We start from the raw sequence: 23,840 nt of genomic DNA, 5'->3' as shown, positions 1-23,840 counted from the left end.
GAAGGAATCAGAGAAAGAACTGGAAGAGCTTGAAGGGGCTCGAGACCCCAAAAGTACAACAATGCCAAGCAACCAGAGCTTCCAGTGACTAAGCCACTACCTAAAGACTATACATGGACTGACCCTGGACTCTGACCCCATAGGTAGCAATGAATATCCTAGTAAGAGCACCAGTGGAAGGGGAAGCCCTGGGTCCTGCTAAGACTGAACCCCCAGTGAACTAGTCTATGGGGGGAGGGCGGCAATGGGGGGAGGTTTGGGAGGGGAACACCCATAAGGAAGGGGAGGGGGAAGGGGGATGTTTGCCCGGAAACCGGGAAAGGGAATAACACTCGAAATGTATATAAGAAATACTCAAGTTAATAAAAAAAAATAATAAAAAAAAGAAATACTCAAGTTAATAAAAAAATAAAATAAATGAAATAAAAAAAAACCTAAAAAAAAAAGAAAATATAAATTAAAATATTGATGAAAGATGAATGGAGCAGCTTCAAACTATTTTCTCTCTCTCTTTTTTTTTTAGTCTTTATTAACTTGAGTATTTCTTATTTACATTTCAATTGTTACTCCTCTTCCCGGTTTCTGGGCCAATATCCCCCTAACCCCCCTTCCCCTTTTCTATGGGTGTTCCCCTCCCCATCCTCTCCCCATTACTGCCCTCCTTCCAACAATCACATTCACTGGGGGTTCAGTCTTGGCAGGACCAAGGGCTTCCCCTTCCTCTGGTGATCTTACTAGGCTATTCATTGCTACCTATGAGGTTGGAGCCCAGGGTCAGTCCAGGTATAGTCTTTGGGTAGTGGCTTAGTCCCTGGAAGCTCTGGTTGGTTGGCATTGTTGTTCATATGGGGTCTCAAGCCCCTTCAGCTCTTTCAGTCCTTTCTCTAATTCCTTCAACAGGGGTCCCGTATTTAGTTCAGTGGTTTGCTGCTGGCATTCACCTATGTATTTGCCATATTCTGGCTGTGTCTCTCAGGAGAGATATACATCCGGTTCCTGTCAGCCTGCACTTCTTTGCTTCATCCATCTTATCTAGTTTGGTGGCTGTATATGTATGGGCCACATGTGGGACAGGCTCTGAATGGACGTTCCTTCTGTGTCTGTTCTAAACTTTGCCTCCCTATTCCCTCCTAAGGGTATTCTTGTTCCCCTTTTAAAGAAGGAGTGAAGCATCTGCATTTTGGTCATCCTTGAGTTTCATGTGTTCTGTGCATCTAGGGTAATTTGAGCATTTGGGCTAATATCCACTTATCAATGAGTGCATACCATGTGTGTCTTTTTGTGATTGGGTTACTTTACTCAGGATGATATTTTCCGGTTCCATCCATTTGCCTATGAATTTCATAAAGTCATTGTTTTTGATAGCTGAGTAATATTCCATTGTGTAAATGTGCCAAATTTTCTGTATCCATTCCTCTGTTGAATGGCATTTGGGTTCTTTCCAGCTTCTGGCTATTATAAATAAGGCTGCTATGAACATACTGGAGAATGTGTCTTTGTTATATGTTGGAGCATCTTTTGGGTATATGCCCAAGAGAGGTATAGCTAGGTCCTCAGGTAGTTCAATGTCCAATTTTCTGGGGAACCTCCAGACTGATTTCCAGAATGGTTTTACCAGTCTTCAATCCCACCGACAATGGAGGAGTGTTCCTCTTTCTCCACATCCTCGCCAGCATTTGCTGTCACCTGAGTTTTTATCTTAGCCATTCTAACTGGTGTGAGGTAAAATCTCAGGGTTGTTTTGATTTGCATTTCCCTTATGACTAAAGATGTTGAACATTTCTTTAGGTGTTTCTCAGCCATTCGGCATTCCTCAGCTGTGAATTCTTTGTTTAACTCTGAACCTCATTTTTAATCAGGGATATTTGTCTCCCTGCAGTCTAACTTCTTGAGTTCTTTGTATATTTTGGATATAATCCCTCTATCTGTTGTAGGATTGGTAAAGATCTTTTCCCAATCTGTTTGTTGCCATTTTGTCCTAACAACAGTGTCCTTTGCCTTACAGAAGTTTTGTAGTTTTATGAGATCCCATTTGTCGATTCTTGATCTTAGAGCATAAACCATTGGTGTTCTGTTCAGGAAATTTTCTCCAGTGCCCATGTGTTCAAGATGCTTCCCCACTTTTTCTTCTATTAGTTTGAGTGTATCTGGTTTGATGAGGAGGTCCTTGATCCACTTGGACTTAAGCTTTGTACAGGGTGATAAGAATGGATCGATCTGCATTCTGCTACATGCTGACCTCCAGTTGAACCAGCACCATTTGCTGAAAATGCTATCTTTTTTCTATTGGATGGTTTTGGTTCCTTTGTCAAAAATCAAGTGACCATAGGTGTGTCGGTTCATTTCTGGGTCTTCAATTCTATTCCACTGGTCTATTCCTGTATACCGTGGATGAAGCCTACTTGATCATGATGGATGATTATTTTCATGTGTCCTTCGATTTGGTTTGCAAGAATTTTATTGAGTAGTTTTGCGTCAGTATTCATAAGGGAAAGTGGTATGAAGTTCTCTTTCTTTTTTGGGTCTTTGTGTGCTTTTGGTATAGGAGTAATTGTGGCTTCATAGAAGGAATTCAGTAGCGCTTTGTCTGTTTCAATTTTGTGGAATAGTTTGGAGAGTATTGGTATGAGGTCTTCTCTGAAGGTCCGATAGAATTCTTCACTGAACCCATCTGGACCTGGACAGGAATGTTGTTTGGTGTCTTACAACACACAGAACAGCCCTGTCACTCTACTGGCCCTGTACATGCACAGGGAAAATAAAGTAGCTGGCAAGCCTGGCTATATGTACTCAACAAAATATATTGAGCTCTTGCTGTGTATTAGACCATTTCCCACTGCTAAGTTTAAAACATTAAAACAGGGGTGAAGAGAGGGGTCAGTGGTTAAAAGTGCATGCTGTTATTGTAGAGAACCCAAGTTCAATTTCCAGCACCCACATCAGGAAGCTAACAACTACCTCTAACTCCAGCTCCCAGTAACCCACCCTGTTCTGGCTATTGTAGGCCCTAACTTACATACACAAACCTGCATTACACACACACACACATACACACACACACACACACACACACACACACACACACACTCAAAAATAAATGTGACCTCTTAAAAATAAGTAAAACTGTGACCCAATTAGATAAGAACAGCAATCTCAGTCGTTACACTTGACAGGGAGAGTGTGTGTGTGTGTGTGTGTGTGTGTGTGTGTGTGTGTGTGTGTGTGTGTCTGTGTGTGTGATACATACCTATATTACCTATATATGACATATATAGAAAGATATCAAGTATAGGTTATATATGTGTTATATGTGCCATACAAATGTTAGTATAAGATATATCTATAACAACTATGTATTCAGACCTATACTTAGGCTCTGTATCCTCAGATTTAACCAAATCCAGATTGAAAATATTAAACAATTACATGTACTTATTTATAGGTGTATGATATGTGTATGTGTTGTATATCTGTGAAAATGTAGAGGAACAATTTGTAGGAATCAGTTTTCTCTTTCCATCATGTTGGACTTAGGGAACTAACTCAGACCACCAGGTTTGGTGACAATCACTTTTACCCACCAAATCATCTCACTGGCCCAGAACATATTTAAAAATGGCATTTATACTGTTTTCTGGTTATTGCCTAAACAATATAGGATAATGACTATTTCTAGAGTGTTTACATTATTCTACCTTTTTCAGATAATCTATAGGTGATATAAAGTACTTGGATTATTTTGGATTTCTATTGCATATCACAGCATTTTATGTTAAGAATTTGAATATCTTAAGAATTTGGTATAAGGCAGGGGTATCCTAGAGCCATTTCTCATGGATAGCCACAGGAGATTGTACTCATTAATATGTATAATACATTTTAACAAGATATTGAGGTAAATAAATGAGGTACAAAGATTGATTTTAATAGAGGGGGTGAGTCATTGGGAGGAAGTCAGTGAAGACATTCCCAAGGAGGTGGCATTCAGGTCAGGCCTTAATGCATATAGAAATAGAAGAAATGGAATCCCGGATAGATGCTGGAGCAAATGTAAGCATCCTGAGTGTGAATTCACTTGGTTTTTCCACAAAAGGATGCTGTGGCTAGAAAGCTGAAAGAACCAGGGATTGATGGTGTGTAAGGTGGCTCTGGGTGTACCTCAGAGTTCTCACAATATATCTAGAAGAAGGAGATGAGGAGGGGTAGAGAAAAGGAGGAGGGGGAGATGAAGAAGAGGAGGAAGAGAAGATGAAGAAAAGGGCTCAACAGAGCAGTGTTTTCCTCGTTTCCCTTTAGGAAGTTCCTTCTGACCACTGGGTAGACACAACCTGGAGAGTTTACGGGAAGATGAAAGAAAAAAAAATATCCATGACTAGGAGCTTGAAATTTCATCCACAAGCAAGAGAATTGGATCAATGTGGAAGGAGAGCAGAACCATGGGATTAAGGTCTTGGTTCTCATTTTACAAACTGGCCTTATTCTCTGGCAATTAGTGTTAGTATGCTTAGCTCCAATTGGTTTGGTAAGGGGTGTCTGAAAGCCTGGGGACCTCCGTGTCAACAGGTCCATCTCTGTACACATACCCTTTAATTGCCTCTCTGGGCTTAGCCTTGGGGAGACAAAAGAATCCACACAGGGAACCATTAAGAAGGAAGAGCAAACAATAAAGAATACAGGGTGTGTGGGACTCCAAACATTAGAAGCTGATTAATAGGGATGAGGGCAGGGCTCGTGGATACTGGTGGGAATGACTAATGTTAGTAGTCAGAGTTGGGGGCTATCTTCTTTTCTACAGTATGTAGGTTGTCATCCTAAATGATATACCATATATATATTAAAATGGATAAGTTATTAAGTAAAAGGTATTATATTAAACATTATTTATGTTGGTTATAAATTATTGAATTATTATTATATTATAATGGTACAATATATATAATATACCATGTATATAATATGATACAGCTTGACAATATGATGCATGTTAGATCAAAATTAATTTTTGATGACAGTCTTATATGTTCTAAATGAGCCTCAGATTTGGTCTATAGTTGAGGATGTCCTTGAACTCATGATCTTCCTACCCCCATTTCCCAAATGCTGAAATTACAAGCATGTGCTACATCCATTTAAAAAATAAATTTTAAAATCCATATGAACAAGTATATCGACATTTTAAATGAAGGCGTAGCATGCTTCCCTTTCTTGTCTCCCTCACCATGATCTAAGTCTAGAAGTATGACATTTACACAGTAAACTTTTAGCTGTTTTAAATTTACACAGCAACTAATGCTAACTAAAAAAAAGAATATAATCTGTTTTAATTAAACATGTTTTAACTCTGTGTGTGTTTGTGTGTGTGTATGTATGTATGTGTGTGTGTGTTTGTGTATTCAAAGGTGCATGTGTGTGTGTCACAAAGCAACTTGCAGAAGTTTTCTTCTTCCAAGTCCTGAGTCCAGGGCTAAAACTCACTTCGTCAGGCTTAGCACACCAAGTGCCTTTACAAGCTAAGCCATCTTGCTAACCCAAAGTTTGTCTTACTTTCATGTTTAATTGATATTTAACTAATTAATCAACCAGTCGCCTTTTCCTCTAATGACTATGGGAAACCACAGTGAAGTTTCTAGGTAGCCAAGCGTAGTGGTGCACAACTTTAATCCCAGCACTAGTGAGGCAGGGGCAGGAGGATTTCTGAGTTTTAAGCTAGCTTGATTTTTAGAGTGGGTTCCAGGAACATCCAGGACTACACTAAGAAACCTTGCCTCAAAAACAAACAGACAGACAGACAGACAGACAAACCCAACCAAATAAAAACCTTAGAAAAGGTGAAACTGATAAGTCCTCTTTGCTGTTAGCAATTTTGCCAGAGGAACATTAACCATACTTCAGGACTCTCCTCATCTGTGACAATTCCACATATTGATGAGTGGGAGAGCTTAGCATCAGAAAATCCTCATGTTTTATAGGGAAAAAAATGTTCCTCTCCCAAGTACTGCAATTTTCAATATAACCAAGGAACTTGCACTTCATTTTTAGAAGCATTTATTTACTAGGGATAGGAGTGGAGGAGAGGTGTATATGTACACACATTCCATGCCACACATGTAGAGGTCCCACACATTCGTGGAAGCAGACTCTCTTCTACCAAGTGAGTGCCATGGATTAAACAGGCTCAGCAATCAAGTACTCATTACTTCTAATCCATCTCTCTGGCCCAAAAATCTGCCTTTAGAAGAGGGCATGACTATTTTAGGATAAATAATTTGTCATAGCTTAAGCATTCCCAATATGAAAGTTCAGAATCTGAACCATGTCTCATGATTCTACAAGTGGAAAATTCCACATTTGTGTGTGAAAGACCGAACGCAGACCAAATGCAGTTACAGTGAAACTATTGCATGAGGTTGCATTAAATTTGTGCATAGGATGCTTGTAAAACATAAATAAATTTTGTGTTTACATTTGGGTCCTATGCCCATGATATTTTATTATATACATGGGTATATTCTAAGATCTAAAAAAGATGTGTGAAATATTGCTGGTTCTAGATATTGGGATAGTAAAAACTTTCCCTATCTTTATTTATAATGCTCTTTTTTTATATACTAACAAACCTACTACCTGCCCCTTAAAACATGATACCCAGCTTGTTTACATTCACAATGTACCTCCTCCCAAACCTTACATGTTGAATACTTCTCTCCAAACCGTATCAGGAGTATGTCCCTTCATTTTTTACTTCATTTGGTTGATTCCAGATTTTTTCTCTTGCTCCCCATGAACCTTCTCTTCCTGGTTCCCTGACTCATCATCCATGAGAAAGATGCTTCTAACACTCAACATCAACTCAAAGAATACGTTCCACTCTAACTTTGTAGCTTACTGGGTAAGACTTTCGCTGACTCTTTATAGTTCACTTTGCTCATCTTCAAACTTGAACTAATTACACTACCTCCTCTGTAAAGTAAAACAACTCAAATGTTTTTACTTGCTTTGCTTAAGACCTCTCATGTTCTTCAGGAAAATGTAAATCAAACTCCCTATAAGGCCAGGAATATAGCCCAGTAGTAGAATGCCTGCCTAGCAAATGCTACCCCCTGGATCTGAGTACCAGCACAGTAAATTGTAATTAAAATGAAGGTGCCAACACAGTGTCTCAGTGGGTGAAGGTGCTAGCCATGGAAGGTAGGGAGAGTCCTGAGTTTGAATGCAGTGAAACGGAAGAGAGAACTAACTCTATGAAGTCGTCCTCTGACTTCCACTTCACGATAGATCCACATACATACAGACAATAAATAACATAAAATTATACATTTTTAAATAAAATTAAATTAATGAAAATATGTCAGAGTAACTATAATCAAAAAGTCAGGAAATAATGAGGACTTGTCAGGGATGTAGAGAAATCAAATGGCATACTCAGAGGGTATGAATATAAAAGGCAGTTACTTTGGAAAACACTATGGCAGTTCCTCAAAAAAGATTAAGCAAAAATGGATTCTATTACCCATAAATTCTATTTCAATATGTGCGTGCGTATACACACACGCATGCACATGAAGTTATGAAGACATACATTCAGAAAAAAACCTGTGCATATACATTTATAGCAGCATTATAATTCATAATAGTCCCAAAGATGAAGACAATGCAAATGTGCAACAGTTGTTGGGTGAATGTACACCACCAATGAGTGGAGTAGCAGCAGGTATCTATGAAAAGCAATTATGCACTTATCCATACTACAGTATGAAAGGATCCTGAAGACATGATGCTGTGCAGAAAGGGCCAGCATAAAAGAATATATATTATATGATTTTATCAATTTAAAACACCTCAAAGAAACAAATCCATAGATACAGTATATTAGTGGTCATGAGAGAATGAGCAAAAAAGAGCAACGGTTGAAGATTAAAAGTATCTTCCAGTGGTTGGGGATTTAGCTCAGTGGTAGAGCACTTGCCTAGCAAGTGCAAAGCCCTGGGTTCGGTCCTCAGCTCTGAAAAAAAAAAAAAAGAAAGAAAAAGAAAAAGACAAAGTTTCTTCCAAGTTGGAGACGTGGTTCAATCAGAAAACCTCACAACCTCACAAGGTTGAAGACCTGAGTTTGATCCTCAGTATTCACTGTAAGTGGTGGTATGCACTTGTATTCCAACTCTGCTGAGGCAGAAACAGAATCATCCCTGGGGCTTGCAAGTAGGGCCAGCAAGACTACCCTACTTGGTGAATCCCATATTCAGTAAGAGACCCTGTCTCATAAATAAAAACTAGACGGTTATGCTAAGTAGTGGTGGCACATGCCTTTAATCCCAGCACTCAGGAGGGCAGGCATATTACTGAGGTCGAAGATAGCCTGTCTAGAGAGTGAGTTGCAGAACAGCCGATACTACACAGAGAAACCTTGTCTTGAAAAACTAAAAAAAATGAAGAAAAAGAGGAAGAGACAGAAAGGGGGAGGGAGAGGGGGAGAAGGATGGGGGGAGTAAATGAAAGAATAGGAAAAGAGAAAAGAGAAAGGTAGACAGTGCTCTGGATGAGCTACACTCCTCAGTGTTCATACATACATGCACGCCAGCATGTACACAAACACACAAAAGATCTCTCTTCAGCTCCCTGCTCTTTGAGACAGAGTCTCATTATATAGAACAGGTATGCCCTTACCATATAGTATAGTTGAGACTGGTCTTGTTCTTGTTATCCTCCTCAGTCTACCACGTACTGAGATTATATTTGTACAACACTCAGATAGGATTTAGAGGAGGGGATTAATTGAGATTAAAATGTTCTAAAGTAGGCCTTATATCCAAAATATACAAAGAACTCAAGAAGTTAGACCGCAGGGAGACAAATAACCCTATTAAAAATGGGGTTCAGAGCTAAACAAAGAATTCACAGCTGAGGAATGCCGAATGGCTAAGAAACACCTAAAGAAATGTTCAACATCTTTAGTCATAAGGGAAATGTAAATCAAAACAACCCTGAGATTTCACCTCACACCAGTGAGAATGGGTAAGTTCAAAAACTCAGGTGACAGCAGAAGCTGGCAAGGATGCGGAGAAAGAGGAACACTCCTCCATTTTTGGTGGGATTGCAGACTGGTACAACCATTCTGGAAATCAGTCTGGAGGTTCCTCAGAAAATTGGACATTGAACTGCCTGAGGATCCAGCTATACCTCTCTTGGGAATATACCCAAAAGATGCCCCAACATATAAAAAAGTCACGTGCTCCACTATGTTCATCGCAGCCTAATTTATAATAGCCAGAAGCTGGAAAAAACCCAGATGCCCTTCAACAGAGGAATGGATACAGAAAATGTGGTATATCTACACAATGGAATATTACTCAGCTATCAAAAACAATGACTATAAAATTCGTAGGCAAATGGTTGGAACTGGAAATATCATCCTGAGTGAGGTAACCCAATCACAGAAAAACACACATGGTATGCATTCATTGATAAGTGGCTATTATCCCAAATGCTTGAATTACCCTAGATGCCTCGAACAAATGAAACTCAAGACGGATGATCAAAATGTGAATGCTTAACTCCTTCTTTAAAAGGGGAACAAGAATACCCTTGGCAGGGAATAGAGAGGCAAAGATTAAAACAGACACAGAAGGAACACACATTCAGAGCCTGCCCCACATGTGGCCCATGCATATACAGCCATCCAATTAGACAAGATGGATGAAGCAAAGAAGTGCAGGCCTACAGGAGCCGGATGTAGATCGCTCCTGAGAGACACAGCCAGAATACAGCAAACACAGAGGCGTATGCCAGCAGCAAACCACTGAATTGAGAATAGGACCCCCGTTGAAGGAATCAGAGAAAGAACTGGAAGAGCTTGAAGGGGCTCAAGACCCCATATGTACAACAATGCCAAGCAACCAGAGCTTCCAGTGACTAAGCCACTACCTAAAGACTATACATGGACTGACCCTGGACTCTGACCTCATAGGTAGCAATGAATATCCTAGTAAGAGCACTAGTGGAAGGGGAAGCCCTGGGTCGTGCTAAGACTGAAGCCCCAGTGAACTAGATTGTTGGGGGAGGGCGACAAGGGGGGGAGGATGTGGAGGGGAACACCCATAAAGAAGGGGAGTGGGGAAGGGGGATGTTTGCCCAGAAACCGGGAAAGGGAATAACACTCGAAATGTGTATAAGAAATACTCAAGTTAATAAAAAAAATGTTCTAAAGTGGCAGATACTGATTGTATGAATGCTAAAATGGTAAAGTATATGGTAGGTTAAGTTTGGGACGGTGACACATGTAACTATTAAGAAGGAAAGGGGTCAAGGGGAAGGAGGAGGATGAGAGTGGAGAGGAACAAAAGAAGAGGGCAAAAGAGAATGTATAGAAAAAGAGAAACAGAATGGGAGGACAAAGGGAGAAGAACAAAAGAGTTTTTCCCTACTACATTCCCACTGGTAAGCCATTCTCTTCAGGAGTTCTGCAGAAATAATTTATTGAGGAAAGCTTTCTTCATAGTCACTTTCAGCTCCTTGTTCCTGAGGCTGAAGATGATAGTACTAAGGAAAGGGGTGAGGACTGTATAGGTGATACCCATCAGAGTATCTCCTTCCAGAGACTTGGGACCCTTAGGCTTGAGGTAGATGACAGAGGCAAAGCCATAATGTACAACCACTACTGTGAGGTGGGATGCACATGTGGAGAAAGCCTTGTGCCGACCCTCAGCTGATGGTATCTTCAAGATGGTAGCCACAATGAAGGCATAGGAGAGGAGGATGAGGAGAAACACCCCAGGAGGGCTGTGATGCATACCATCCCCACACCTCTTGCCACTGCCAGCACATTCTCTCCACATGCAAACTTCAGTAGAGGTGGAACATGACAGAAGAAATGGTGGATCTCATTGGGTCCACAGAACGTGAGGTTGAAAATGGCTGTTGTCACCACTGTCCCCATAAATGATCCACCAACCCAGGGCCAGGCAACCAGGCAGGCACAGCCAGGGGGCTCATGAGCACATTGTATCTCAGTGGGTGACAGATAGCCACATAGCGGTCATAGCCCATGACGGTGAGTAGAAAGGAGTGGGTGAAGCCAAACGTGAAGGAGAAGAACATCTGGCTGGCACAGGCCAGAAGGGCGATGGAGTGAAGCGCAGAGAGCAGGTCGGCCAACATGCGTGGGATGATGGCAAAGGTGTAGAAAATCTCAGAGATGGAGAGGGCGCACAGGAAGAGGTACATGGGTGTGTGGAGACTGTGTTCACTCCAGATGGTGGCCATGATGAGCAGGTTGCCTAGCAGTGTGATGAGGTACATGAGCAGGAACAGCAGGAAGAACATCAGCTGAAGATGAGGGAAGGTAGAGAAGCCAATGAGGATGAACTCTGACACAAAGGTGTAATTTAGCCCCAATGTGACAGCCATACCTGAAAGGGATGAAGGAATATCAGTAACTAATTAAGATCATGGTGTGCTAGTGTGTGTGCGTGTGCGTGTGTTGTTGTTGTTGTTGTTGTTTTTGTTGTTGTTGTTCTTAGAAAGATATCTGAGAGGCTTCTTTAACTGTCTAAACATGATTAGTCTACCTAACTGAAAAAAAATTTTTACAGTTGTGTTTGCAAATAATTACTTCCAACACTGTCCAACATGCACCATAATCTTTGGCTACTCAAGTGAATTATGTAAAAGGAGGTGGTATATGCATAGTTTAATCAGATTCTCTCCAGATTTTGAATTATGTCTAGATAACTTAAAATATATAATACAACAGACACATCAAATAAATAGTTGTTATACTGCATTATTAAAGAATAACAATAAGGGGCTAGGGATATAAGTCAGTTGTTAGATTGTTTGCCATGCAATAGATCTGAGTTCAGTTCTGTAACCCACATTTAAAAGGCTGGCTGTGATAAGTTCCACTTAGAATCTCTGGACTAAGCACTGGGCAGGTGGAGGAAAGGAAGATTCCTGGGTATCACTAATCTCCCAGTATAACCTTGTCAGTAAGCTTGAGGTCCAAGCAGAGACCCTGTCTCAGAAAAGAAAGTGGATGGTATCTGAAGAATGATGTCTAAGGTTGGTCCCTGGCTACTACATACAAGTACAGGAGTAGAAATACATAGTTTCACACATGCACATGCACACATACATGCGCACACATATGTATATATGTATGCAAATGCCTATAGAGGTGAAAAGAGTGTGTTTGATCCCTGGAACTAGAGTCACAAACATGTGTGGAACACTCAACATGCATGCTAGGAACTAAACCTGATTTAGTAAGAGAGTGTCTCACAGCAATAATTTGAAAGTGATAGAGGATACCTGAAGTCCTCCTCTGGCCTCAGTACCTGCACATGCATATACACATACACTAGAGCCACATACATCATACTCATAACACATGCACACACAAATAAGAGAAGAGAGGGGGGAAGAAATTGACAGGAAACTATTAAGAACTAAATCAAAGTGAAATACAAGAACATTGAAAGGATCTTAACAGAAAAAGCAATGAAATTTAAGACCCGCATTTTGTTTAAAAGTATTTTTGTATGATAATAGCTGTGTACTAATATTAAGATTATGTGGCATGCTCTGAAGAGAAGGTAGGTGAGGTTCAGAGGCTCCAAGTTGGATGCCCAGCACACATACTGGGCTGCTCACAAGGAGCTCCAGGACACCTGACTCCTCTGGCTTCTGCAGGAACCTGCAGTCATGTACACCCACCCACCCATACTATAATTAAAAATAAAATAAAATTTTAAAATATAATAAAATAATTTCTGCTTGTGTTTTTTGGGGGATGACAACAACAAAGCTGAAAAGTAATAGAGTAAAAACAAAATAGGTTTCTATTCAAAATAGCAACAAAATTGATCAAATATAGGACTTAGCTTAATCTGGTTCATAAAAGTCCTCTATGGAGACAAATTATACCTCTTAGGACCAGAAAACAGGTAATTTATATAAGTTGATGATATTGATACTATACTAGAAAAACGTTAATTCATCCTGAGGTGAACTAAAAAATGTACTCTCAAAACTGCAGCTGGATTTTTTGACAATGTGAAAAATTAACAAAACGAACTTCCATAACAGAGAAGAGATCCATGAATAATTAAGTAAACTTTGAAAATTATGAAGAGCAGGAAGGAAAGTCCCCTCCAGGACACTGAGTCAGATGAGTAAACCTTTCAAACAATGCAATAGTGATTAGAGCAATGGCAAACAGACTGGCACTTCAAAGGGGGCGGGGGATATCAGCTACTGAGTACAAAGATGTCTTTCTTACAGCACAAGTTCATAGCCAAAGAGGGAATTGTTTAGAGGATGCTGTGGGGGAAAGTTCTTTTCTACAGAGATGATAGCAAAGCTGGCCTCCCTGTGAGGTCATAATCAGAGAGAATAGGGAACATCGAAAGAAATGTCAAGATGGCTTGTTGGCTAAAGGCATTTGCTGCCAAGCCTTAAGATCTGAGTTCAATCCTCAGGACCCCTAGGACCCTCCCTCAGGAGGGAACCAACTCTCACGAGTTGTCCTCTGACCTCCAAATGCATGCTCTTGAAGAACACACAGACACAGGCACAGATACAGAAGAGGACATAAACATATAACATAATAAAACTTCAAATATTAGTATTAAAGACAAAGGCATGGTTACCCAAAGAGATATTGGGTGGTCTTTATGGCGGAGAAAGGACTTTTTGAAAAACTAAACATTGGAAAACAAAAGCCCAATCTGAGAATGGTACCACTAAGCCTTCCAACCTGTGTTTGATCCTGGTAGGAGAGACAAATTGCAAGTTGTTCTCTGACCTCCACACACTCCTGTACACATGCATAGGCACATGCATATGCATACTTGCACGTACACACATACTTATGCACATACAGAGGCACATATCCACGTGTGTGCACACTTGCATGCTCTCTCTCTCACGTGCGCATACACACACGCACACACACACACAAACATAGAGTTTAAAATGTCATATGGTGGAATGCACTGAACTCAAAAGCCTGCATTTTAAATTTCATGAGAATTTTTATGTAGATGTTTTTCATCATGCATGTATGTCTGTCTGTCATTGACTAATAAAGCTACTGTTTTGATAACAGATTTTCATATGTTCACTATGCAACAAGATTCACTCCAAAATTTCAAACTTGACTCTACCAGGCAAAGAGGATTTTTGCAAGACCTGACTTCTGAGCCAAGATTAGAACACTGGAAAATGGACATTTTATCTTTACTCAAGGAAGGGTCATACACAAATGAAAGAAGCACTTAGAAGATACTGGAAACCTTTCCAGTTGAGCTCATACCTAGCACTAGAGATAAATCTTTGTTTTCAATTTTTATTTATTTGTTTACACCCCAAAAGTTCCCTCTCCCAGTCTGCCCTCCTCCCCAGAGACTTCCCATCTCCCTCTTTTCTCCATCCTCCCCACCCATTAGCTGCCATTTCTGGACCTCACTCCCTGTGTGTCTGTTACTGTCCCATCTCTTGAATCACTGTATCTCCTCATTTTCCTTACCTTTCCCCCCGTCTTTCCCTACAGTAGAGATAATTCTCACAGTTGACTACTGGTGGTGGAATCATACAGATCTATGGCTCCAGTCACAGATTTTACTTGAGTATTCTGTTGACCAAATACATGACCTCATTGGATCCCTGAGGGGGTGGCCATGGCAGGTGCTCGGCATAAAGCCTGCCAGCTATCATTGTTAGAATCACCATTATTTATTCCTATTGCTGATTGAAGTGTGTAAGCTGTCAGTCATATGACAGGTGATTCATAAGGGTACATGACATCCAAGGATCTCACCCCCACTCCAGGCTAATTATTCCTCTGCTCCTGCATACTTTCCAACACTCAACACTCACAGGTTCCTAAATGTGCAAATTTTACTAAAAATTACAGAAATCCTGTGCCCTTTCTTTCTGGTATATGCTCCACAAACGAAAAATCTACATTTTTTCAGATCAACTTCTTCACAAGATTCTCCAAGAGGGTTGGCATTTCGAGTCACCTACAGGAAACTGGATTTATATCTGGCCGGTTAGCTCAGTTGGTTAGGAAACTGGATTTATGGAAAAGGAAAGGCTATTTTCACAGACACAAAATCCAGGCAGAGCACTACCTCCCCACCCTAATCCTGCTTTCTAATGCCCTCCCTTACACAGGGGAACATCACAAAAACCTATGTACCTCTGACTGCCTGTAGGTCTGTCATAGACCTAAAGCTGTCACACAAAGTACAAAAGGGGAAAATGTCAGGCAGTGGACCATATCCTGCTTCTGAAGCGCACACTCTGGGTTGAACCCCATAAACAGCAAGAAGTGGAGACAATGCTTCACTCTGTTCACACCTACTGAGGATTTAGTGGATACCTGGTGCTTATCTGAGAGGTCAGAAAATGAAGGACAAATAGCATCCACACATCTGATGGAGTTGTTTCGGCTGAACCATGTCTTCTGGGGGTACAAGTCCACATGTAACCTCACACTGTGACCTTGCTTGGAAATAGGATTTTTGCATATTTTAACCAAGATGGGGATCTTGAGATAAGTCCATCCTAGATTATGATGTGATTTATATACAGAGACCGGCATCCTTATAAGAAAAGTAGAGGCTAGTAAGATGACCCAAGTTTGACCTCTAGGACTCGCATAGTAGGTGAAAGGTGAGACGTGAGTCGGATTTCTGTGCCTTGTGACACATGCATGCCTACACTCATACATTCACAATAAATAAACGAATGGCTTCTAAAAATAAAAAAAAGAATTCGAATAAAGAGAGGTTGTAAAGATAAAGACAAGGATTGGAATGATGCTGTCATTGGAAGCTAGAAATCACAAGGAGTCTCCCTTAGTGTCTTCAGAGGATGCGTGGTCCTGTTGATCCTTTGATATTGAGTTGCTAGTTTTCAAGCCTATGAGAGTTAATTTATGTTGTTTTAAGCTACCATTTTTATAACAACTTGCTGTGGCAGTGATGACATTCTAACAGAGGAGCAACACACTCACACACACACACTCACACACACACAAACACACACACTCACACTCACACACACACACTCACACACACACTCTCACACATACACACTCACACCCATACACACCCTCTCTCTCTCACACACACTCACACACACACACTCACGCACACTCACACACACACAGAAACACACACTCACACTCACCCACACACACTCACACACACTCACACTCACTCACACACACTCACACACACACTCACACTCACACACACATTCTCACACACACATTCTCACACACACACTCACACACACACTCACACCCATACACACCCTCTCTCTCACACACACACACTCACACTCAACACTCACACACACACTCTCTCACACACACACACTCACACCCATACACGCCCTCTCTCTCTCTCACACACAAACACACACTCACACACACACATTCACACTCACACTCACACACACACTCACACTCACACACACACACTCACACCCATACACACCCTCTCTCTCACACTCACACACACTCACACACACATTCACACACACACTCACACACACACTCTCACTCACAGACACACACTCACACGCACATTCACACACTCACTCACACTCACACACACTCACACACACACTCTCACACACACACTCACACCCATACACACCCTCTCTCTCACACACACACACACACTCACACACACACTGACACACACACACTCACACACACACACACACACACACACACATCAACAACTGGCACAAACTCACAGGACAGATAGTTTTTATTTCCGTATCTCAGAAATGTCCTCCCTTCCATCCAGCATGAAAATATGCTTCACCCAAATATGGACCCTGGAAGTCATGACTGGAACAGGGAATGAAGGAGAAATAAAGAGATTGAATTGGTCACTGAGAATCAGGATAAGCCCTCACAGCTAGAAACAGATTCCTGTTAGTAGATAACCCACACTACCTTGTCCTACCTTCCTCTTCAGGCCCAGAGTTCAAGGTCTCTCTGCCCTTTATTTAGCTTGGTCTTCCACTGTTTAGTCTCCATGGCACTTGGCCTATTCCTCCTGGAAGAAAGGACTCCACTCACCTTAGTGGGGAAATGTGGAGATGGTCTATAGTGCAGTCCGTAGAGCCCTGTGCATAGAACACTGGAGCTGTAATGAGAAGGACAGGAGTTTTATCTCTGTGGGTGCCTTCCCACAGGGAAGGTTCCCAGACGCCTCTGCTCTGCACTGAACCTGCCTGGGGATGAAGAGTTCATGGTCCTGTAAGTCCAGGATGGCTAGGGACCTAGAGATGCACCACCCTCATTTTGTCAATAGATTATCTGTCTGTCTATTGATCAGCTATCTATATCATATATTAATATCTATTATTTGTTTTCCTTTCTTTTCCCTTTCTGTATACCTGCCTCCTTCTCTCTTTCTCTTTCCTTTATCCCCACTTTCTCCTTTCCTCTCTCCTTCTTTTGTTTGGGATACCTCTTCCTCTTACGCTCCTTCTAATCATTCTTTGCTCTTCTTTTAGATCTCAACTTAGATTCTCATGTTTGCAGAAAACCTCATCAAGAACCCAGGAAGATGACTCAGTGGATAAGAGCATGACTGTGTAATTATGAGGACATGAGTTCAAATACCCTGCACCCACATAAAATATAGACATAGCTGTGCATGTCTGTAGCCCCAGAATCGTAGGGAGCAGAGACGTGAAGACTGAGGGGGCATAATGGCCACAGGCATAACACCAGTCTCAGTTATTCTTCTGAGCCAGGGCATTTAACTGAACCTGGTTTATTAAATAAAGAATTAGATGGTATGCTGAAAGTTCTCCTCTAGTTCACCTACACAAACACATCTACAGCGTGCGTGCACATACACATGTGCACACACACACACACACACACACACAATCACATTCATGCATTCAGGTACTCATGTGCACACACAGAGAAAGAAAGAAAATGAACTCTCCTATCAGCATTTCCTTATCCCATTCCATCAATAATGGGTATCCAGGTTGGACTAGGCTTCTCGCCACCTAAACATTTCTAGAACATTGAGTACGATGTCTAGATATATATTTTGGTGACAACATCATTCCTATCTCTGCCTTTATGGAGTTTCTTTTAGATTCATTTGTATTTCTTATCTCTCTCTCTCTCTCTCTCTCTCTCTCTCTCTCTCTCTCTCTCTCTGTGTGTGTGTGTGTGTGTGTGTGTATGTGTGTTTGTTAGTGTTTGCTAGTGGGCCTGTGTGAGTGTATATCAAATGTGTGAAGTTAGCAGATGCCATCAGATATTCTGAAGCTGTAGTAATAAGTAGTTTGAGACCAGTGTGAGTGCTGCAATCCATCCTGGGTCCTCTACAAAACCAGCAAATTTTCTTAACCATTGAACCATCTCTCTAGCCTCTTAGCAAGTTCTTGACAATGTACAAGTTTCATGTGTGGTTGGGGAAGAAACTGCCCATTGGATGTTTTGTGATTTCTCTTTTATATAATTTTTTCATGAATTTTGTTTGCTAAATTGTAATTGTCCATTTTTTATGGCTCACAGTGTGATATCTTATCATTTTTAGATTTTTTCTTACATTTTTTGTGTATGTGTATGAGCATGTGTGCTATAGAACCTTTGTTTTTACCACATGTGTTACTAGGGACAAAACTCAGGATATTGGGTTTGGTGGAAAGCACTTTTATCTACTGAGCCACCTTACCAGCCTTAATGTGGTATTTTAATGCATACAGTCTTTGGGAAGAAATCAAGGTATTTCATTTTATTCTTACTTTTCTAAGAAAATGTCTCATTATGTAATCTGTTAGGAATTGGTTCTAATTCTTTGCCTTAATTCAGCTCCCCAAATCAGGAATCTGCATGTCCAAACAATGAGGATCCCCACCCCTAGTTGGCTTTGGTAGTTAATAAAGAATTATAGCCAATGGCTGGGCACTTGGAAATAGGGGGGGGCTTCTAGGTTAGGGTGGGAGGGGGAGCAAGGAGAGGGCGAATTGCCATTTAGAGCTGCAGAAGAAAAACCATCCAAAATGTAGGTGGATAGGAAAAGTGGCCCAAGGGGAGGAAGTGCCCAGAAGGTATCAGGGTAGCCAAGAGAAAACATAGAACTAGAAAGCATTAAGCCAGGAGTAATGGAGGGAAATGTATACTAGCCGTGGGAAGTTTTAAAGGTGCTCAGGCATTGAGCTATCAAGGCATATCAAAATCAGTGTGTGTGTGTGTGTGTGTGTGTGTGTGTGTGTGTGTGTATGTTTGTGTGTGTGTGTTTTATTTGAGAATCCAGAGAAAAGAGTTCCTGGGCAGGTACAGACCTGCTGGGAGCCAAAGTGGTTGTCTAATTCACTGCTACAGCAATCCAGACAATGGGTTTAAATGCACAGTCTTCTGTCTCAGCCTCCTGAATGTGGATTTGACTGATAAATCTGAAAAAAATTATAATGGTCCGATCTTGTCCAACATATAAACTCTCTAATACTCATATCTTGTGAATATTACCTGCAAAATATCAATGGCATGACACAGCCACTACAGAAACACTAGGCTTGCCCAAGTTTGGATTGGTGAACAGTCCATTATGAATTGGGGAGGAGCTCATAGGACCCTATTCCTTCCTGATGAATTATCAGGTACAGAATGATTCTTGGAGGGGAGGAATCACCTTTTATTTTCGGTTGTGTACTCACTAGTAACCCACCAAGCTCCAGTTAATATTTCCAAACCTGTGGTAACACAGATGACCTTGATTAAAACTAATGAGTCATAAAGACATAAATGTGGGGAAAGGATTTTTAGAGAGGAGGTGGAATTTATATAGGTTTGAGTTGTGAGTAATTGAACCACATTTTACATTGTTATGAAAAGGTTAAAGAAAAATTAAACAATAAAATTAATTAACTAATTAATTAATTAAGAAAACTAACCTGGTAATTAAGAGAAGCAGGTAAAGGGGCCTGCTGAACAAGCCTTATGATTTTAATCAGTTCCCTGAATCCCATGCCAAGGTGGAAGGAAAAGCTGGCTCCAAACAGTTAGTATCTGACCTCCACAAGGATGCTATGACACATAGACCTCTCCACACATCATGCACATACACAATTTTTAACTAAAATCAGACTATTTACCCATTTTTTAAAGTGAAGACACAAGTAAAGGTCACTGAATATAAACCACGAAGGTATCTTTCACTGCATATTTAATCCGCTGTCTTCACAGCCTTGCATTTCCTAACCTCCTGTGAACTGTGAAAATGAAATGCTGTTTATAAGCCACCTACTTTATTATATTTCTATCACAAGAGCATGAAGAACTGACATGGTAGCTTTAAACACTGTTTTTTCTATGTTAGTGGTGAGGTAGCCATAGGTTATATTTGCATTCGTTCATTTAATCTGAATCATGTACATGACCAAATATATGTATGTCATAGTTCCTTGTCCTCCTAAATTTATACACCACTGCCTTAAGAATCAGATACAGGCAACATGTAGAAGAATGCAGATCGATCCATGCTTATCACCCTGTACAAAGCTTAAGTCCAAGTGGATCAAGGACCTCCACATCAAACCAGACACACTCAAACTAATAGAAGAAAAACTAGGGAAGCATCTGGAACACATGGGCACTGGAAAAAATTTCCTGAACAAAACACCAATGGCTTATGCTCTAAGATCAAGAATCGACAAATGGGATCTCATAAAACTGCAAAGCTTCTGTAAGGCAAAGGACACTGTGGTTAGGACAAAACGGCAACCAACAGATTGGGAAAAGATCTTTACCAATCCTACAACAGATAGAGGCCTTATATCCAAAATATACAAAGAACTCAAGAAGTTAGACCGCAGGGAAACAAATAACCCTATTAAAAAATGGGGTTCAGAGCTAAACAAAGAATTCACAGCTGAGGAATGCCGAATGGCTGAGAAACACCTAAAGAAATGTTCAACATCTTTAGTCATAAGGGAAATGCAAATCAAAACAACCCTGAGATTTCACCTCACACCAGTGAGAATGGCTAAGATCAAAAACTCAGGTGACAGCAGATGCTGGCGAGGATGTGGAGAAAGAGGAACACTCCTCCATTGTTGGTGGGATTGCAGACTGGTAAAACCATTCTGGAAATCAGTCTGGAGGTTCCTCAGAAAATTGGACATTGAACTGCCTGAGGATCCAGCTATACCTCTCTTGGGCATATACCCAAAAGATGCCTCAACATATAAAAGAGACACGTACTCCACTATGTTCATCGCAGCCTTATTTATAATAGCCAGAAACTGGAAAGAACCCAGACTTCAACAGAGGAATGGATACAGAAAATGTGGTACATCTACACAATGGAATATTACTCAGCTATCAAAAACAACGACTTTATGAAATTCGTAGGCAAATGGTTGGAACTCAAAAATATCATCCTGAGTGAGCTAACCCAATCACAGAAAGACATACATGGTATGCACTCATTGATAAGTGGCTATTAGCCCAAATGCTTGAATTACCCTAGATCCCTAGAACAAATGAAAATCAAGACGGATGATCAAAATGTGAATGCTTCACTCCTTCTTTAAATGAGGAAAAAGAATACCCTTGGCAGGGAAGGGAGAGGCAAAGATTAAAACAGAGACTGAAGGAACACCCATTCAGAGCCTGCCCCACATGTGGCCCATACATATACAGCCACCCAATTAGACAAGATGGATGAAGCAAAGAAGTGCAGACCGACAGGAGCCGGATGTAGATCGCTCCTGAGAGACACAGCCAGAATACAGCAAATACAGAGGCGAATGCCAGCAGCAAACCACTGAACTGAGAATAGGTCCCCTATTGAAGGAATCAGAGAAAGAACTGGAAGAGCTTGAAGGGGCTCGAGACCCCAAAAGTACAACAATGCCAAGCAACCAGAGCTTCCAGGGACTAAGCCACTACCTAAAGACTATACATGGACTGACCCTGGATTCTGACCCCATAGGTAGCAATGAATATCCTAGTAAGAGCACCAGTGGAAGGGGAAGCCCTGGGTCCTGCTAAGACTGAACCCCCAGTGAACTGGTCTATGGGGGGAGGGCAGCAATGGGGGGAGGGTTGGGAGGGGAACACCCATAAGGAAGGGGAGGGGGGAGGGGGATGTTTGCCCGGAAACCGGGAAAGGGAATAACACTCGAAATGTATATAAGAAATACTCAAGTTAATAAAAAAAAAAAGAATCAGATACAACTTCCCCCACAAGAACTGCTTTTCTTCAGATATTGTCAATTGGTTTATCTGAAGCACAATATAAAATATAAACCTTTACTTGTAATCGAAGAATTAAGAACTCAGGGCCTATGAGCAGGGGCAACTGACACAGATGGGGGGTACATATATTGTACTTCAAGAATATCTGCTAAAAATTAAGGAACTAAGTAGAGGTGCACAATACACCTGAAAAGTGGAAATTTTAAGTGCTCATAAAATATAACAAATGCCATGCATGCATGACATGATTACAATGAAGGTAGTTGGAAGGATACAATCACACAAGATCACAAACAGAGGAACAAAGCTTCCAGAGATTAAGGAAGAAATGTGGGAAAAAATCACTAGCATGGATCAAACACAGACTTACATGAGTTCATCGTTTAAAGATTTCTAGGAAAAAAAAGATTTCTAGGAAAATCTCACCCTTCTATCTTATTTCAGAACAAGAGAATTGACGCTTAGAAACTTTTTTGGCAGATATTCCTGTAGAAGCTTTTATTTATAGCACTTTTCAGCTCCTTATTCCTGAGGCTGAAGATAATTGGGCTAAGGAAGGGGGTGAAGACCATATAGGTGGTGGACATGAGTGTATCAGTGTAGAGTGAGTGGAGTCCCCTGGACTTGAGGTAAATAAGGGAGGCAAAGCCATAGTGCACAATCACCACAGTGAGATGGGATGCACATGTGGAGAATGTCTTGTGCCGGCCCTCAGTAGAGGGGATTCTCAAGATGGCAGCCACAATAAATATATAAGAGAGGACAATGAAGACCAGGCATCCTATGAGGGGTGTGACACACACGAGGATCACTGCAATAGTAACAAAGGCTGTCCCTTCCCCACAGGCCAACTTTAAGAGGGAAAACACATGACAGAGAAAGTGATGGATCACATTAGAGTCACAGAAGGTAAGGTGGAAAATTACTATTGTCAATGTCGTCCCAATGAGTGAGCCACCAGCCCAAGACCAGGCCACAAGACGAGCACAGCCTTGGATGCTCATGAGCACATGGTAATGCAGGGGGCGGCAGATGGCTACATAGCGGTCATAACCCATGACCACGAGCAGGAAGGAGTGAGTGTAGCCAAATGTGAAGGAGAAAAACAATTGGTTAGCACAAGCTATAAATGTGATGGATCGATGGGTGGACAGCAAGTCAGACAGCATGCATGGCGTGATGACGACAGTGAAGAGAATTTCTGAGATGGAGAGGGCACACAGGAAGAGGTACATGGGTGTGTGGAGTCTGTGTTCTGTCCAGATAGCAGCCATGATGAACAGGTTCCCCAGGAGTGTGAACAAATACATCAGCAAGTACAGCAGGAAGAGAGCAGGGAGCATCCGGTGTGGGAAGGCTGAGAAGCCAAAGAGGATAAATTCTGAGATGGTGCTGTAGTTCTGACCAGGCATGGCTTCTGAGGCTGATGAGATCAGAAATACATCGATGAAAACACAGCTCCAGAACAGAGCAGCAGCAATCTTAAAGGCTTTGTGTTTGACAAACTCAGTGGACATTTCTCATTTTCCCTAAGATTGTGACCCCAGTGAGTTTACAAATGAGTCCTAGTAATATTTGAAAAACC

General features: G+C 41.2%; 1 protein-coding gene and 1 pseudogene across 1 annotated transcript; both read right to left on the bottom strand.

The window, feature by feature from the left end:
• Positions 1 to 10,448: 10,448 nt before the first annotated feature.
• Positions 10,449 to 11,403, bottom strand: Or10h5-ps1 (olfactory receptor family 10 subfamily H member 5 like, pseudogene 1; annotated as a pseudogene).
• Positions 11,404 to 22,716: 11,313 nt separating this feature from the next.
• On the bottom strand, positions 22,717 to 23,667 carry LOC120093759 (olfactory receptor 63-like). The gene has a single exon (XM_039080408.1). It carries the CDS (start codon positions 23,665 to 23,667, stop codon positions 22,717 to 22,719), a length of 951 nt encoding a protein of 316 aa, XP_038936336.1.
• Positions 23,668 to 23,840: the final 173 nt, after the last annotated feature.

The sequence above is a fragment of the Rattus norvegicus genome, chromosome 7 (genome assembly GCF_036323735.1).
Source record: "Rattus norvegicus strain BN/NHsdMcwi chromosome 7, GRCr8, whole genome shotgun sequence".
In the NCBI taxonomy this organism is placed as follows: Eukaryota; Metazoa; Chordata; class Mammalia; order Rodentia; family Muridae; genus Rattus; species Rattus norvegicus.
The sequence above is the reverse complement of the archived record's forward strand: the minus strand, read 5'-3'. Positions and strand labels throughout refer to the sequence as shown.

Bases quoted from the DNA above. Each gene is read 5' to 3' on its own strand.
- LOC120093759 (XM_039080408.1), bottom strand. From the start codon at position 23,667: ATGCCTGGTCAGAACTACAGCACCATCTCAGAATTTATCCTCTTTGGC.